The 16,625-nt window shown below is 41.3% G+C and overlaps 1 protein-coding gene across 2 annotated transcripts in view; it reads right to left on the reverse strand.

Moving 5' to 3' along the window:
- pde8a (phosphodiesterase 8A) overlaps positions 1-16,625 on the reverse strand; it is a 131,845-nt gene that overhangs the window by 67,787 nt on the left and 47,433 nt on the right. The window contains exons 1-4 of one of the 2 annotated variants that reach the window (XM_072565414.1): positions 16,054-16,292; positions 7,762-7,818; positions 3,771-3,961; positions 2,544-2,603 (exon numbers count right to left, since the gene is read on the reverse strand). In XM_072565414.1, the coding sequence (XP_072421515.1) occupies positions 2,544-2,603; positions 3,771-3,961; positions 7,762-7,818; positions 16,054-16,089 (344 nt within the window). In that variant the 5' untranslated portion in view covers positions 16,090-16,292. Of the gene's footprint in view, positions 1-2,543; positions 2,604-3,770; positions 3,962-7,761; positions 7,819-16,053; positions 16,293-16,625 lie in introns of those variants that run through there. The other variant, XM_072565413.1, reaches the window with a different exon arrangement.

The raw sequence follows: 16,625 nt of genomic DNA on the forward strand, positions 1-16,625 counted from the left end.
AACCAAACTGGTCTACTCTTCAGTCCTATTTCTTTGCTCCTTAATTAATGCTGTCACCCGAGCTTTTTCCCCTTCCTTAGCACTCCTGAAACACCTTGAACCTAGGAATATTTATTACTTGGTGTTGTCCTCCTTTAAGCAAGTTTCCAAATAACCATCTGTTTGCATTTTACCACATCTATTCACCATTCTTTGATCATTTCCCTACAGACATCATAAACCCAATTTCAACTTTATTGCATTTCACACTCATCTAATTTCACCTAAAACCTATTTCTTACTCTAGTGTTCATGGTCTTCCCATTCTTTGTGCATCTTATATTCGTGGATCTCAAACCCCTCTCAAGTTAACTTAAATATTCCCCCACAGCACATTTCTTCCGTCTCTAGTTGTGGAAACTGGCAATATCTAATTAGCACCCTAGTCATTTCCTCCAACACCCTCCCCCCACCACACACACACACACACACACACGCAATTTCTCATGCTTTTACACCCAACAAACTCCTTTTTTCTATGGCTAATTACTTCTTTTAGTGGACAAATACTTGTTAAAAGTAGTGTAAACAGCTTTCACATTACTTGCTCACTTTACTGTTGTATTATATATCTTCTCTATCTTTATCCGTATCTTGGCAATTCTTTGCCCATTTTTTAAACATCCTCCAACCCTCAGACCTACAACTCCCAACTGGCCACATTGCACTCATGCTCTGATAATGTAATACCATCGGTAAATTCTCGAGCCACAGGCGAACTCCTTTTCCAGTTAAGTTTTTATTCCTCAAGGAAATGCATATGCGTTGAGAATTTACCAAATGCCTCAGCCAACCTGTCTCACATATTCATCAACAGGCTTTATTTAAATTAAAGACCCTAGTTTTGGATATAAGCATGACTTCTCAAATTTGACCATATTAGGATCACCATGTCCTTTACTTCAAAAGAATACTATCTGCAGAATTACTTAACTCTAGATAAAATAGCCAAACCCCAGTTTACTCTCTGACATGGTTATGAAAACTTTTTATTTTTAACACTGATTGGAATACTTAAAGTTTGAAGGATTCTGGTAAAATTATTTCATATCAAATTTTGTGGAAATGACTGGGTGATTTCTTTGAAAGAAGTCACTGAAACCTCATTATGGATGCTGGAGATTTTTATTTAAACAAGGCTTCCTGGAAAGAGAATGGCAGGTGGTAACTACCTGCTTTGCTGTAGACTCTGCTGAAGCTGGTTTGGAACAGTGACTGGCTTGGAGGTATTCTTGTTTTATCTGGTTCAGATGCTAAGGTCAAGCTATCTAGCTGATCTCTCTTTCTGAAAACAAAACCCTTAATATCAGTTCAGAATGAAACCTTTGGATATTTTGAGAGAATGCTTGAAAGAAAACCTTAAGATGGTATTGCCTGAGCAACCTGTGTCTACATGACTTCACACAAGTATCATGATTTGACCAAACATGCCAAAACATCAGATTAATGGATTTGAGCAACATTCTACACTTTATCTTCTGACCTTCAAGTATAACACTGGTCAGATTTTTTCTCCCCGTTTCAGAAAACAAAACCTTTGCACAGAAATCCGAACATTTTTAACTTTTCTCCTGAAGTGTGCACATATTTGCATATGACTGGCAGATATTTAGAAGGATAAGCATTTATTCTTCTGTATCACGGACTGTGTATATGCTAACCAACTGCATCATTATTTAATAAGTTTTGTTTTGATAACCGACTTAATTATGTTTAAGAAATCTGAGTAATAGATCTTTCTGTTCAAACCTGGTATAGATAAGGTATTTAGTTGTCAAGTGTTTAGACTTAAATTATATTGGTAACTGGAAGAACGATTATTTTTATTTTAGGTTGTGACCTGTGGAGCAGTCTCTGTCAGAACTGCACATTACTCTACAAATCATACCTGAATATGTTCCATGAACTCACTTTGAAAGTTACTTGTGTCAGTTTGGTCTGTCAAGCTTGCACGAAGATTAAAATTGTCCAGGAGTATTACATTACCTTCTATTACATGCTCCTTTAATTTTCTAGTTCACACTCTGTCCAACAATGTCATTACTGATTGTGATCTGTACACTAAGGATTGATAGTGATATTCAAATTCAAAAGGGGTTTGATAACTAGAGTCAGGAGAAACTAGTTTTCAATAGGAAAGAGCTACTAACCAGAGGCTTTAGATTAATGTAATCAATAAATAGTACTGCATGAAATGAAGAAAAAGTGTGTTAGAACATTTTGGAATGCACGAGCGAGTGATGGAAGTATTTTCCATCTTAAATTTCAAAGAAGAATCGAGTTTAAAAAAAAATTGCAGGACTTTGAGAAAAAGAGTGTAACTAAACCTGTTCAAAGGGCCAGCAATTGAATAATGGGTTAAACGATCATCTCCAAATTGTACTGTTCTAACATTACAGAGCCATTAAGACTTTATACCATCACCTTAGCTACAAAGTCTGAACCAGTTACTTTAATGAAGGATGCCTTTCTTTCAGCTGTTTTTCAAAAATTAAAGTACTTACGGTCGTTTTGCAACAGCAACAATGACAGCATTTTCCGCTGATTTTATTGCTCTGATGGATCTACAAGCAATGAGCACAATTACTTTACCATCATAAACAATAGAGAGTGTATAAATGAACAGAATCATGGTCCACTGATCAATAGAAGTAATAGTACCATTACTTAATTCTAGGGAAACTTGATCAATGCACAAAAAGCCAGAAAGATTTTCATATCAAGCACACCAACCTCGCCTTTCATGACTCATCTCTCTCTCTCAGACTTACATGAATATGTACACATACACACAAAGATCAGCTACATCAGTTAAAAAGGTTATGAAAAGATGAACCAGCATTACACATCTGGTGAAAAGTGAGTGTTTTCCTGTATTCCAGCAGATAAAAGTTTCAGTTTTGGGAAACATTTCATTCTAACAACAGAGTAAAATGTACTAAGAATCATTACAGGCTTTAAGAAATACCAAAGTGAATTTAAATTTTAAAATTTAAAACAGAAATACTTTCAAGCAATAACATTCTGGTATCTGGAACTCAACAATTTATTCAGAATCAGAACCAAACGCATGGTGGATGTGTGGCTGCAGAATGATTCCAAAGAAAGTGCTGAGTTCACAGATGATGTTCAATACCATGAATATGGTCTTCAAGTATTTGTCATGTACTGGTGACAGTCACAGCTCATCATTCAGCTCATTAAACAGAGAAACATATTCGAGAAACATGTTCCATTTCTCTCTGAAAAGGGGCAGATTAATTAATTCATAGAGATTTAAAGTCAGTTCATCAAGTGTACATGGTCTTCTCACATTTCAGTTCCCAGAGGACTGACGTACATATCCAACGTTTGTTAGCTTTCTCTTCACCTGTTGCATTATTCAAATGAAGAGATTTCTCAAAGAGATGAAATTATTTCTCCAACTGCTTGTTGATACATATAACATCTAACACAAAAACTCAAGGAAGCTACTCAGCAGGAAATCAAATACAAGTCAAAAACTGAAAACACTGGAAATACTCTCAGCAGGTGGAGAGAGAAACAGTTAACATTTCAGTTTGATTACCGTTCATTAGTGTTAAATTCGCAGCATTTTTATTGCCATTTTAGATTTCCATCATCCACATTATTTTGCTTTAGTAAGTGAAACAGAATCTGATAGCTGGCATCACGATCATGTAACTTACTGGGCACAGTGATGAATCAATTGAAAAAGTACAGCAACTCACCGACATAGTGCCTCTGCATCAAAGTATGTGGAATGTCTATGATCTATGATGATGATCTCATGATTCTTGTCTAAGAAACATTCCAGAGCAGCCTCTGGCGTCTGTGCCACATTGCACTTGTACCCCGCCCTATCACATGCCCACCAGAATCCAGTACTCTGGCTATCTTCCTTGGCAAACACTAGAAGTACCTGGAGAAGAGAAAAAGCATTCGTAATAAAGTACTTTGGTTGATCTTGGAGAGAAGAGTAGAGTAGAGTAGATTTGTTGCAAGTATTTAAACATTAAATTTATTTTCTGTGTTTTTATTTTAAAAGTGTCAAGTTTACACTGAATTATCAAATTCAGACCCACAAAACAATTGAGGCTTTAAAAATTTCACATTTTTCTGGCAACTTAGAATAACGTATGCTTAGGTCTTCCAACAGCCAGATCCTGTGAAGGAGTTAATGTACTGTTCCCATTCACTGTGATCTGCTTTCTTCATCAAGTTCAAAACAGCTCTGAGAACAGCAGAATGGGATGGCATCAGAGCTTTAAGTCTGTTTTGCAACATGCAGGGATACCTTCCAGCAATTGTACAAAGCACCAATTCTCACTTTTGCAACAAACTTTAAAGTAATAATGTAAGTGTTACCTGGTTGTATGTAGATGCTAGTCTCACTTAAATCTCCACATTCAAAGCCTGATCAACAAAGCCAAAAATCTCTGGCTCACTCCAGATGAATCAGATGAATAGAAGACCATTATCAGGAACATAACTTGGCTGAGTTTCAAAACTTTCACATGTGGTCTGAGTTCAAGTTGAGCAATTTATCTTTTTACCGAAAATACAACTACAACCTGACCAAAATGTTGAAGTAACCTGGCCATGTGAACGCAAATTGTCATCCCAAAAAGGTGATCTGATCTTAAATACCTGTACAAAGGCCGTATATAACCAGATCCTGAAAAACTAAACTAAGCCATAACACTCCTGCTCAGATCAAATTCCATGTGGCCCACAGGTAAATAACCCACTACCCTTTTATTTAGTCAAGACAACAGCAAATATTTTACGTAAAATGAGTTCAACTTCTAAAGCTGAACTGCTAAGTACTAGCTAGATGTAGCAGCTTTCAGTTGTTAAATATTTTAAGAAGCGGAGACAGTTAAAATCAATTGCTGAATGACTGGGACATTCAAGCCTGCAGTTCTGCATTTAATACTATTCACAACGTTGAACAAGTGATAACTATACATTCAGCAGGAAGAAATGTATGGTCCAGATCATTCATTCAATCTATAGCAGCGACAGTTGAGTTACTACATCAGACATTAAAGTGATGTACACCTGGATCAATTCTTTTCTTTTTCCCCCACTGGTAATAGATAGCAGTCATATTATTGCAATATTTGCAAAATCACAGGACCCAAGAATCTGAAGTCCTGGTCATTTACCCATGTTGAGCTTCAGGCAGAATGTTGGAATCCCTCATTGGAGCTGAAACAAGAGAGCACCAAACTTCACAGCATTGGAGGTAGCCAATTTTTAACACAACCGCCATCTACTCTAAACAAAGCTTTAATGCAGGAAGACAGACCCTCTGCATATTACTGAGCCATGCTGGGAGGTGGAGGGTTGTTGGAGGTTGCATCGCAGGGGTGGGGGTGCCTTGGAGATCCAGGCCATTCCTTAACTCAATGTCCCCAGCCAGATGTTATGAACTCTTTCTTATAGCAGTGACCTTGGATGGCACACATTGCTTCAAGGATATCAACATTAGTTGGTAAGAGAGAATACTATCGGACACCCTGCACTTTAATAAGGGCCAATTGTAGAGGGGTGACAGGCAACCACACCCACACTTCCATTCTGATCTCACAGAAACCTGCTGTACCCTAACACTGTAACCCATATTGGGTTGAACACCCAATTTCTTGGCATTCATTACTAATTTCCCTGTTCCTAATATTTGCATGGTTTTGGTTTCCACATGCAAGCAGGATATACTTGCCTGCGATATAATGTAAAAAAAAGGTTTATTTGACTTATCACCAGAATGAGAGCGCTGTCTAATGAGAAGAGATTGATGTAGAATAAGGCTATACTCTTGACAGCTCAGGAGAATGAGGTGGTCTCAATGAAGCATGAAAGATGACAAAAGTAAATACTGGGAGATCATTCAATTTCCCCCAGCTGGAGAATCTGAAACTCTTTTCCCCAAGTCTCAAAAATGAATAGTCAACCATTTCTTATTCTGCTGAAAAATTTCTTTGCTCAGATTTTGTTTTTTGGAAATTAGCTTCCCCTGAAGTGTATGGATCCTCAAGTCAAAACCAACAGTGTTTTGGATTCTCAGGGAATCAAAGTATATTTGTGTCACAGAGACAAGAGATTATTAGCAAAATAATGGAACCTGACTCCCACAAACATTCAATATCATTACTGTTGCTGAATTCCCACTTGCAACACCCCAATTGTTAGCAGTGACCAGAAACTGAACTGGTTCTAAATCTACCTGCTCAGAAAAGTTATGTCAAACCTCTGCAGTATATGGGACTTGAACCCAGGTCACCTGGCCCTGAGGCAGGTCACTCCCAATGAACTAGCCATTTGAAATGCTGGCTTCAAGAGCAGGTCAGATGTTGGGAATCCTGCATCAAGTAACTTACACTGCATCATCCAAAGCCAGTCCATCATCTACAAGGCACAAGTCAGGAGTGTGATGGAATATTCTCCACTTGCCTGGATAAGTACAGCTCCAACAGCATGCAAGCAGCTCACCAGTCAGGACATGAAACATTCACTTCCTCCACCACCAGCACATAACTGCTACAGTGTCCCATATATAAGGTGACCAGCAGTTGTTTGCCAAGTCTCTTTCAGCAGCACCTTCCAAACATACACTCACTTGGAGGACTGTGCAGGAAATAGTATTCATTCCAAGGCCCACTTCTCCCTGACTTTAAAGTATCATCTGCTTTCTCACTGGACCATTTTTTAAATTTGAAACTCCCTATTTTTGCAAAGGTAATCAGGAAAGCAATTAATTCTGGTCTTGCAGTCACATCACACTAATTTTATAAAAAGGTAAACCTTAAACCTATTGTGGTTATAAAGCAGAGTTGAGATAAATGGTAATCCTGATGAGAATGAAGGGTAGGCTCAAGGGTCCATTTCATGTACTACAGCTGCTGTTGCCTATGTTGCATTCTTCTTCTTGGCATTTAAGATGTTGGAATCTCTTGTATTTTTACATTTTATAATACATAAAAATGTGACCAACTTTTAGCTGCATCTCACTTTTGCTACTCTTAAGAAGCCATTCTTTATGTCTTACTTGTATCCTTCTGAGCTTAGGCAAATGGAGCTGAACTTCCTCAAAGATAATCATTCATGGATCTCACATGCACAATACCCAGGGTGAGCTCCAGAACTATCAAAGTTCAGTGGGATGTCTCGATATCTGGACACAAATACCTGAAAATAAGTTATGCAGAAAACAGCAACATGTACTGTCCCCAACACAAGCATCCTGCTTTCCAATCCCTGCATTGTTAAACGGAAGCTCAACTCAATCGCAATAAACTTACTGAGCCTCCACATTAAAGTCAAAAATAAACTCCCTTTCTCCAGGTGATTTTAATGCAAGAGGAAACAATCCACTCAACCTCAAATAAAATAGAATAAACTTTACACATTTTAACCTCAAAACTGATTTTAGTTGGAACACATTGATTACAACAATCAACATATACTATCTTTGTACAAAAGACTAGGAGAAATTATGGACTGCTAATTACAGATACTATACAATAATCATTTATATCTAACCAATCTGGATTATTAAATACTTTAAATATAAACTTGCAGTCAGCATTAGTGCACTTGCTAATGTTATTCTGCAAGTTCTAATCCATAATATTTCAGGCTAATTTGTTCTAAACAAAGCTCAGGGATTGAGCCAGATTGCAACTTCAGAAGCATATTCCACTGCACTCTTCACACCTGAATGGGATCCTGGTGGATCTTCATTGGTCCAAACTGAACCTCAGTCACTGCTCCCTGCAGAGAAAAGAAAACAAATTAAAATTACAAACATACTCAATTTATATAAAGTTGGACATTTGCAACAGAGGTGTAGCAGTTGTGATGAGATCAGCCAGGTAGACCTCAGCATAAGAGTTACTTGATTGGGGCTGTTGATCTGGTCCAATCAGGGACCCCTGGTAACAGATATAAACAGAAGTGGGGTTACGTTAGAGCCCGGGTCTCCTTGGAGAAGGAGCACGCGGTGTCCACCAACACCCTGGAGTCGTTCAGGGAGAGGTGAGCGCCGCAGGGAGTGGAGTGTATTATTTCCCCGTCCAACTCTATTTTGATTTAGTCCCTACCCTCCCCTTCACTGTTTTGCTCACACAGCATTGCAAAAAAGAAAAATAAACAGGAGATTTAGTCCTTACCCTCCCCTTCACTGTTTTGATCACACAGCATTGCCCTTTGATGTGAAGGGCAGTACTTGTCACTGGCCACTCGGGTGTTTTTCCTATCTTCCTGGTGGTGGAAATTGAATAAAGATTGGTGCACTTTGTGTCTTTCACTGTGTCTCACACCTGCACACACACACCATGGGTGCTGGGGGAAAAAATAAGCACTACCGCACTTAGGCGGTAGTGTGGGGGTTAAAAAAAAATTAAACAGAAGTGGGGTTACGTTAGAGCCCGGGTGTCCTTGGAGAAGGAGCACGCGGTGTCCACCAACACCCTGGAGTTGTTCAGGGAGAGGTGGGCGCCGCAGGGAGTGGAGTGCATTATTTCCCCCTCCAACTCTATTTTGATTTAGTCCCTACCCTCCCCTTCACTGTTTTTGATCACACAGCATTGCCCTGTGGTTTGAAGGGCACTGCTTGTCACTAGCCACTCGGGTGTTTTTCCTATCTTCCTGGTGGTGGAAATTGAATAAAGATTCATGCACTGTGTGTCTTTCACTGTGTCTCACACCTGCACACACACACCATGGGTGCTGGGGGAAAAATAAGCACTACAAAACAAAAGAAAAAGAAAAAAAAACAAGAAAAGAAAAAAAAACAAACAGAAGTGTTCACTGTGTCTCACACCTGCACAGAAAAATTAAAAATAAACAGAAGTGTCTTTGCCACCGGGCAGTAGGGAGTCCTCCCCCTTTCTCTCGGGGATCTGGGGTGGAGGGTGCTGCACGCAGCAGTCCCCTGCAATAGCAGATTGTGGTGGGTCACGGACTCCCGGCCCAACTGCTTGTTCTGTGGCGCTGTGGAGTCCGTGGACCCCGTGTATATTGGGTGTGGGTGTTTTTGATTTTCTTAAAATCTTCCTCCTCTGCTTTTGGTTGCACTTCAGTCCCACGCTCCTGATCTTCGGGCACCCAGTACGGGAGGAGGACGGGCAGGTCTGAAGACCTCCTCGTGGGTCTGCTCCTGGGCCTGGCCAAACTGGCCATCAACAGGTCCAGGCAGCGGGCAGTGGAGGGGATCGTTAGGGCCGACTGCCTGCCCCTCTTCCACAGTTACGTCAGAGCCCGGGTCTCCTTGGAGAAGGAGCACGCGGTCTCCAACATCCCTGGAGTTGTTCAGGGAGAGGTGGGCGCCACAGGGAGTGGAGTGCATTATTTCCCCCTCCAACTCTATTTTGATTTAATCCCTGCCCTCCCCTTCACTGTTTGATCACACAGCGTTCCCCTTTGATGTGAAGGGCACTGCTTGTCACTGGCCACGCGGGTGTTTCCTTTCTTCCTGGTAGTGGAAACTGAATAAAGGTTCGTGCACCTTGTGTCTCACACCTGCACACACACACAACATGGATGCTGGGGAAAAAAATAAGCACTACTGCAGTTAGGCGGTAGTGTGTGGGGGGAGGGGTTTAAAAAAAGAACAAATAATTTTTTAAAATAAACAGAAGTGTCAGAGATTCTGTTCACTCAGAGCTGGTTGTGAGAAAGCTGGATCAGGGTCAATTACCTGTAAAGGAAGGGTGACATGGTGACAGGATATTGGTTTTTGTGGAGTTCTTTCAAGATGTTGGCCTTCAATCTTTCTATGTGGGGACCAGACAAAATCTGGGCAAGAGGGAGGGTGATCAAATTGTCCTTGCAGAGCTTAGGGAAAAACCTGAATTCCATCCCTGGATCTTTTACATCCTGCACAGCTAGTGACTATAGATTAGATTAGTATGGAAAACAGACCCTTCGACCCAACAAGTCCATACCAACCGTCTGAAGAATAACCCACCCAGACCCATTCTCCTACCCTATATTTACCCCTGACTAATGCACCACACACTATGAGCAATTTAGCATGGCCAATTCACCTGACCAGCACATCTTTGGACTGTGGGAGGAAACAGGAGCACCGGAGGAAACCCACACAGTCACCTAATGCAGGAACTGTGAGGCAGCAGTGCTAACCACTGAGCCACCGTGCTGCCCCAAATAGTTGAATAGGCTAGTTTTGCATCAACTAAGGCACCCAAGGAAGTTGGCTGAGCCCCATACAAGGAATGCAACATCGCAGCCTTATTTCAATTCCACCTGCAACTGGACAAGAATAAGTTTATTTTGAATTCATCTTGTTCAAATTCGTTCTACCACTTCTCATCCACTCTTGAGACACTACTCAGGGAAGAGTTGGTGTGGCCTAATACACTGATCAATCTAAAATGGAAGCAGACAGACTCAAACCAAAATCATTGATAAACTACAACATCTCATTTGCCCACATAGGCATGATTCCACAATGACCCTATAGAGTACAAAGCTACAGCAGGAATGTACAGAACTGCATCAAAATACGCAACTGCAAATTGGTTAAAATGCATACTGAATGCATAAATTAAGACAGTTGCAAAACAGGTTTACACAAAAAAAGTGAATTATTAAATTTTGTACTTGTCTTTCATAGAACAAGGAGAAAGTGAGGACTACAGATGCTGGAGATCAGAGCTGAAAAATGTGTTACTGGAAAAGCACAGCAGGTCAGGCAGCATCCAAGGAGCAGGAGAATCGACGTTTCGGGCATAAGCCCTACTTCAGGAATGAGGAGGGTGTGCCAAGCAGGCTAAGATAAAAGGTAGGGAGGAGGGACTTGGGGGAGGGGCGTTGGGAATGTGATAGGTGGAAGGAGGTTAAGGTGAGGGTGATAGGCCGGAGAGGGAGTGGGGGGCAGAGAGGTCGGGAAGATGATTGCAAGTCAAGGAGGCGGTGCTGAGTCTGAAGGTTGGGATTGAGAAGGTGGGAGGAGGGGAAATGAGGAAGCTGGAGAAATCTGGATTCATCCCTTGCATGGAGTTGAGTGTAGATTTCTCCAGCTTCCTCATTTCCCCTCCCCCCACCTTATCTCAGTCCCAACCCTCGGACTCAGCACCGCCTTCTTGACCTGCAGTCTTCTTCCTGACCTCTCCGCCCCCACCCCCTTTCCGGCCTATCACCCTCACCTTAACCTCCTTCCACCTATCGCATTCCCAACGCCCCTCCCCAAGTCCCTCCTCCCTACCTTTTATCTTAGCCTGCTTGGCACACCCTCCTCATTCCTGAAGGGCTTATGCCCGAAACGTCGATTCTCCTGTTCCTTGGATGCTGACCTGCTGTGCTTTTCCAGCAACACATTTTTCAGCTTTCATAGAACAAGCTTTTTTATTCAAAGTCTGTAAACAGATTTATTACGATCTCTAGTGAAAGTCAGTGACCATTGAAAGCTCCTGAAGCAAAATGTTTCAGATACTGGAAATCTAAACAATGAAAAGTGCTGAAAATACCCAGCAAGTCTGGCAGTATCGACAAAGAGAGAAAGAGTTAATATTACAGATTTATGCCCTTTCCTTCAATGAAGGATCGGTCACAGGCCTGAAATATCAACTCTGTTGCTCCCTCCATAGATGTGAAACCTGAAGTTCCAGAAATCTAATTTGTTTATTGAGGATTACAGACTAAATTTCATCCAAATTATTAAAAAGGGCACTCTGCCTCTGTGAATTAGTCATTTTTACATAATTTAGAATTTGACTTGACCTGTAACAAACTCAGAGTACATATGAATAAATTTATCAACGCTCCTCAATAAACAGACTCACTTACTCAAATTGACCTAAACTCAGAATTAAGCCACACATTCCACAGAATGTAGATAGACTGTTACCATTATTCATTTCATCATGCCTGTATTACCAGACTGACCCAAAACCGTTAGAAGATACATTGTCTCTGGAAAAGCCACAAAGTTGCTAACCTGGTTTGATTTTAACATAGAATTATAGAACCCCCACAGCATGAAAGCAGGCCATTCAGCCCTTTGAGTCCACACCGACCCTCCAAAGAGCATCCCACCCAGAACCACCCCTGTAACCCTGCATTTCCCATGCATTAGTCTACATATTACAATATTACATATTACAGCTATTACAAGGGGGCATAGCTTTAAATTAAGGGGGGGTAGATATAGGACTGATGTTAGGGGTAGGTTCTTCACTCAGCGAGTCATAAGTTCATGGAATGCCCTGCCAGTAGCAGTGGTGGACTCTCCCTCTTTATGGGTATTTAAGCGGGCATTGGATAGGTATATGGAGGATAGTGGGTTAGTGTAGGTTAGGTGGGCTTTGATCGGCGCAACATCGAGGGCCGAAGGGCCTGTACTGCGCTGTATTCTTCTATGTTCTATATCCCAAGACACTATGGGCCAATTCATCTAATCTGCATATTTTCGGATTATGGGAGGAAACTGAAGCACCCAAAGGAAGCCCATGCAGACACGGGAGAATGTGCAAAGTCCACCCAGACAGTCACCCGAGGCTGAAGTAGAACCTGGGTCCTTGACGCTAAGGCAGCAGTGCTAACCACTGAGCCCGCATATAACATAACATCACAACACTAACAAGGAGGTCAAAGAAGATTACAGTGGGGATTATAAAGAAATCTTCTGAAGGCCTGACTGGGCAGAGGGGTTTTCTGGGTGATGTTGAGCCTCACAACAGCATTTTAGTACAAGAACTCCAGAAAACTGGCATATATTGAAAGTTCAGAGAAAAATGGGAACAAGAAACAAATCCATTGGAGTGGACAGCAAGGAAGAGCTCATTAGACACAAGGGCCCAGTGCGGTTTGTCAAAGATGGAGGTGATAGTCGCTCAGCTTTATCTCTTAGGTGAATCAGTGCTGCATTAAATGAGGCTTAGGACAGTTTGAGTTGCTGAACATTTGGAAAGCAAATCAATACTTAATGATGGGATGCTTTAAGGTTTTAGCAGTAGAGGGATTGGAAAGTACTAGACTTGGCCTTATTGCTGGACTACTAATTAAGAAACTTCAGTAATATCCTGTGGACCTGGGTTCAAATTTCACCATGGCAGATGGTGGGGGTTGAATTCAATAAAAATCTGGAATGAAAGAGTCTAATGATGCTCATGAAACCATTGTCGGTGGTCAGGAAACTCTAACAGATTATTGATGATTTTCTTTTTAAAATGGAAAGAAACAGCCATCCTCACCTGGTCTGGCCTACGTCATTCTGAACTGAAAGTGGCATTAGATTACTAACAGTGTGAAAACAGGCCCTTCGGCCCAACAAGTGCACACCGACCCTCCGAAGAGCAATCCACCCATACTCATTCCGCAACATTTACCCCTTCACCTAACACTATGGACAATTTAGCATGGCCAACTCACCTGACCTGCACAGCTTTGGACTGTGGGAGGAAACCCACGCAGACACGGGGAGAATGTGCAAACTCCACACAGACAGTTGCCTGAAGCGGGAATTGAACCCGGGTCTCTGGCGCTGTGAGGCAGCAGTGCTAACCACTGTGCCACCAGTGTTTGACTCCTAACAGCCCTCTGGGGAATTAGGGATGGGCAATAAATACCCACCTTGTGACTGAATAATTTAAAAAACTGATAATAGGTCAAAAAGGTGGAAGTAAAGGGCGAAAGAATACAGGAATTTTCACCACTGCAGCTGACCTCAGCAGGTTCCTGCTGACACATGGTAGAAACAGGAGTTGGCTGAGCAGTCAGAGAGAATGGGCACAATAACTTGCAGCTGGCACCACCAGACTATAATGGTTTAAGAGATGGTGGGGAGAGGGGGCAAACTAGGCTGTGACGGTGTATGTATTTCAGACAGGGATTTGTTACATTAAATGTGTGATTAACCAACCAAAACAAATCAGTTCAAATGACATTTTAAAACATTGCCAAATAACAGAGCATCACTCACTGACCTAGCTGCACACCAAGGATATTAACCTTTATAGTGTAAAATGCAGCACAACCCTAACCCCCACAGGATTTACTCAGCCTGTATTTACATTTAAATCCAAATTCCTAGATGCTAGGTGACTGGCTCAGGACCAGCTGCAACCTCTTCATGCAAAGAGGGACAGATAGTTCCACCACAGCCATCAAAATAGGATGTGCAGTGACTGGCCTAAATGCAGACAGAATCAGAGACTCTACTAATGCTTGGATTCAACAAATTCAAAGCTCAACACATTGACAAATCAGACGATGATGACGGCGACGACAACAACAGAAGGTAGCCATTCAGTCCCTCAAGCCTTTAGCACTACTGTAATTAGTTAAATCATGGTCAATCAGGATTTTAAGTCCATTTACTTATTAGTTTTGCAACACTATTTTTTTTTTAAAAACTGATCTTCAGTCTCTTGGGTTTTAGGGGGAAGATTTGGAGCTCTTGATTTTGAGGTAAGAATGTATCCTGACATCATCTTGAATGATCTAGCACTAATGTGAAGGCTACTGCAATTTGTTCTAACTATTCCAAGAGGCAATAGCTTTCATCAATCCATCTCAACTTGTTAATGATTGCTATTACCTCAATGAGATTACACCTACATTTTAGAAGCCCAGTCTAACACAGCCTTTACATGTAATTTAACTCTTTCATGCTTCATTTCTCTGGTGAATCTATGTCACTCCAAAGTTAATATTCAATTCGTTAGCTTTACCATCCAGACCTGACCACATTCCAGATGAAATCTGACTACAGCTTTTAACTGAAACATAATTTCCACACTAGTTACAGGATTGCTCCTGTAGCTCTGCACCCACCAGCTATTATGTTTTTATTCTATTTCTTGTTCTTCCTCCCTGTCACTTTGGCTTCTGTTCCTTCACTGTCACACAGTCAAAATCCTGGAATTCCCTCACTAATGGCATTGTGGATCAACCCACAGCAGGTGGACTGCAGAAATTCAAGAAAGCAGCTGACCACCACCTTCTCAACAGCAACTAGAAACGGGCAATAAATGCTGACTAGCTAGTGACAATGCATAAATGAATAAAGGAGGTTACAGATTCAGCAAAGTCACCAAACTTCATGCAAGACCCTAGAGATGCACAGAGGTTGCAACCATGTAAATAGGCTAACTATAGCAGTCACAGCATCACTTCCCTTCCACACACAATTTATCTTTCAATGAAGCCAAGATCCATGTTTCAACCCATTCTGCTATAACTATTGCTCATAAAGCAATCACCAATAAAGTGGGGAAACTAAATACAGAGCAGCTGACGGTTTGGTCTAAAACTGACCCAACTGACCCAAAGATCCCCATCACTTATTTCCACTTTTCACTGCAGCGCTGATCTTCAACACTGTTCCATGAGATGGTTGTTTAAAAGATGGGAAACAATGCATGTTAAAAAGCTTGAACACGGGCTTAGAATGTCAATTATTACTTTGGTTCCCTCTTGGTCCCTATTTGGTCTCTCGCAGTTAGTGTCAAATACAGCTGGTCTGACTCCATGCCTAGTGTGAAAAGGGAATAGAAACAGACCAGCATTTGGGATGGGCACCCCCAGTTGGAACACTAGGCAGTGCAGCAGTTTGCAACATCATGATTTTAGTCCAAGTTTGCTGAAGCCTGCAATCTTATTCACCAATCTTTTCCTCATCTCTTTTAATCTGCCTAGGCCTCTTTCTCAACTCATTTGTTCGAAAGTTCCATTTCCCGCACAAATCCAGTTTCTCTATCTCAATTATATCATTTCAGTCATTTAAACATCACGTATTTTCTATTCAAACATTTCTTTCCTTCCTAACATGCCTTTGCCCCTTTCTCTAGATTTTATTTCGAGTTGTGAAGTGTCTACTCCAAAACATTAAGTTGCCTCTATAAACACTGACTGACCTCTGAGTTTCCAACACTTTTCTCTTCCTAAACCAGCAATCTTCAGAGAGAAAACAGCAAACCCAGCTTGCTGAGCCCACCTTAATGCCCCAAGAGAAATAAAGCACAAACAAAATCATTTACTTACTGTCCGAACTAGCTGAGCCATTAAGACAGCCTCCATTTTCCGTGTTAAATCTCACTGTTCATCAGGATTAAAACTAGCGGCGGTCAGAAGAATCAGACCATATTCAAACTGCTCGCTTTCTCGCAACAGATGCTGCCAGATCTGCTGAGTTTCTACAGTGTTTGTTGCAGTCAGATCTTTGCTTATTTGCAGCTTTAAGCTCACATGCACCCTGCACATGGAATTTACTCCCAATCAACTAAGCAATGATAAAGTTACAGACTGCGAGAAACCTATCCGAACGTCACAGCCATTAATCAGCTTGTGCAAACACCTCGCACAAAGCAATTGGGCAGCAAGCCATATTTGCATCAAGTGAGCGATTAAATAAAACTCAAGAAAACTAAAGCCATGTGGAAGTATGCCCAGCTATGATCAGTGGACGTCAAGTAAGGAAAATTCACCTATACTGGATGCCACCAGACTGATGCCAATGCAGTAAAATATGCAACTTTCGTTTGTGTTTTTTTTTGGGGGGGGGGAAAAGAGGGGAATCTCACGCAGAGCAATTACAATGATCGGTTGCACCATGT

Source organism: Chiloscyllium punctatum, chromosome 48, assembly GCF_047496795.1.
Source record: "Chiloscyllium punctatum isolate Juve2018m chromosome 48, sChiPun1.3, whole genome shotgun sequence".
NCBI lineage: Eukaryota > Metazoa > Chordata > Chondrichthyes > Orectolobiformes > Hemiscylliidae > Chiloscyllium > Chiloscyllium punctatum.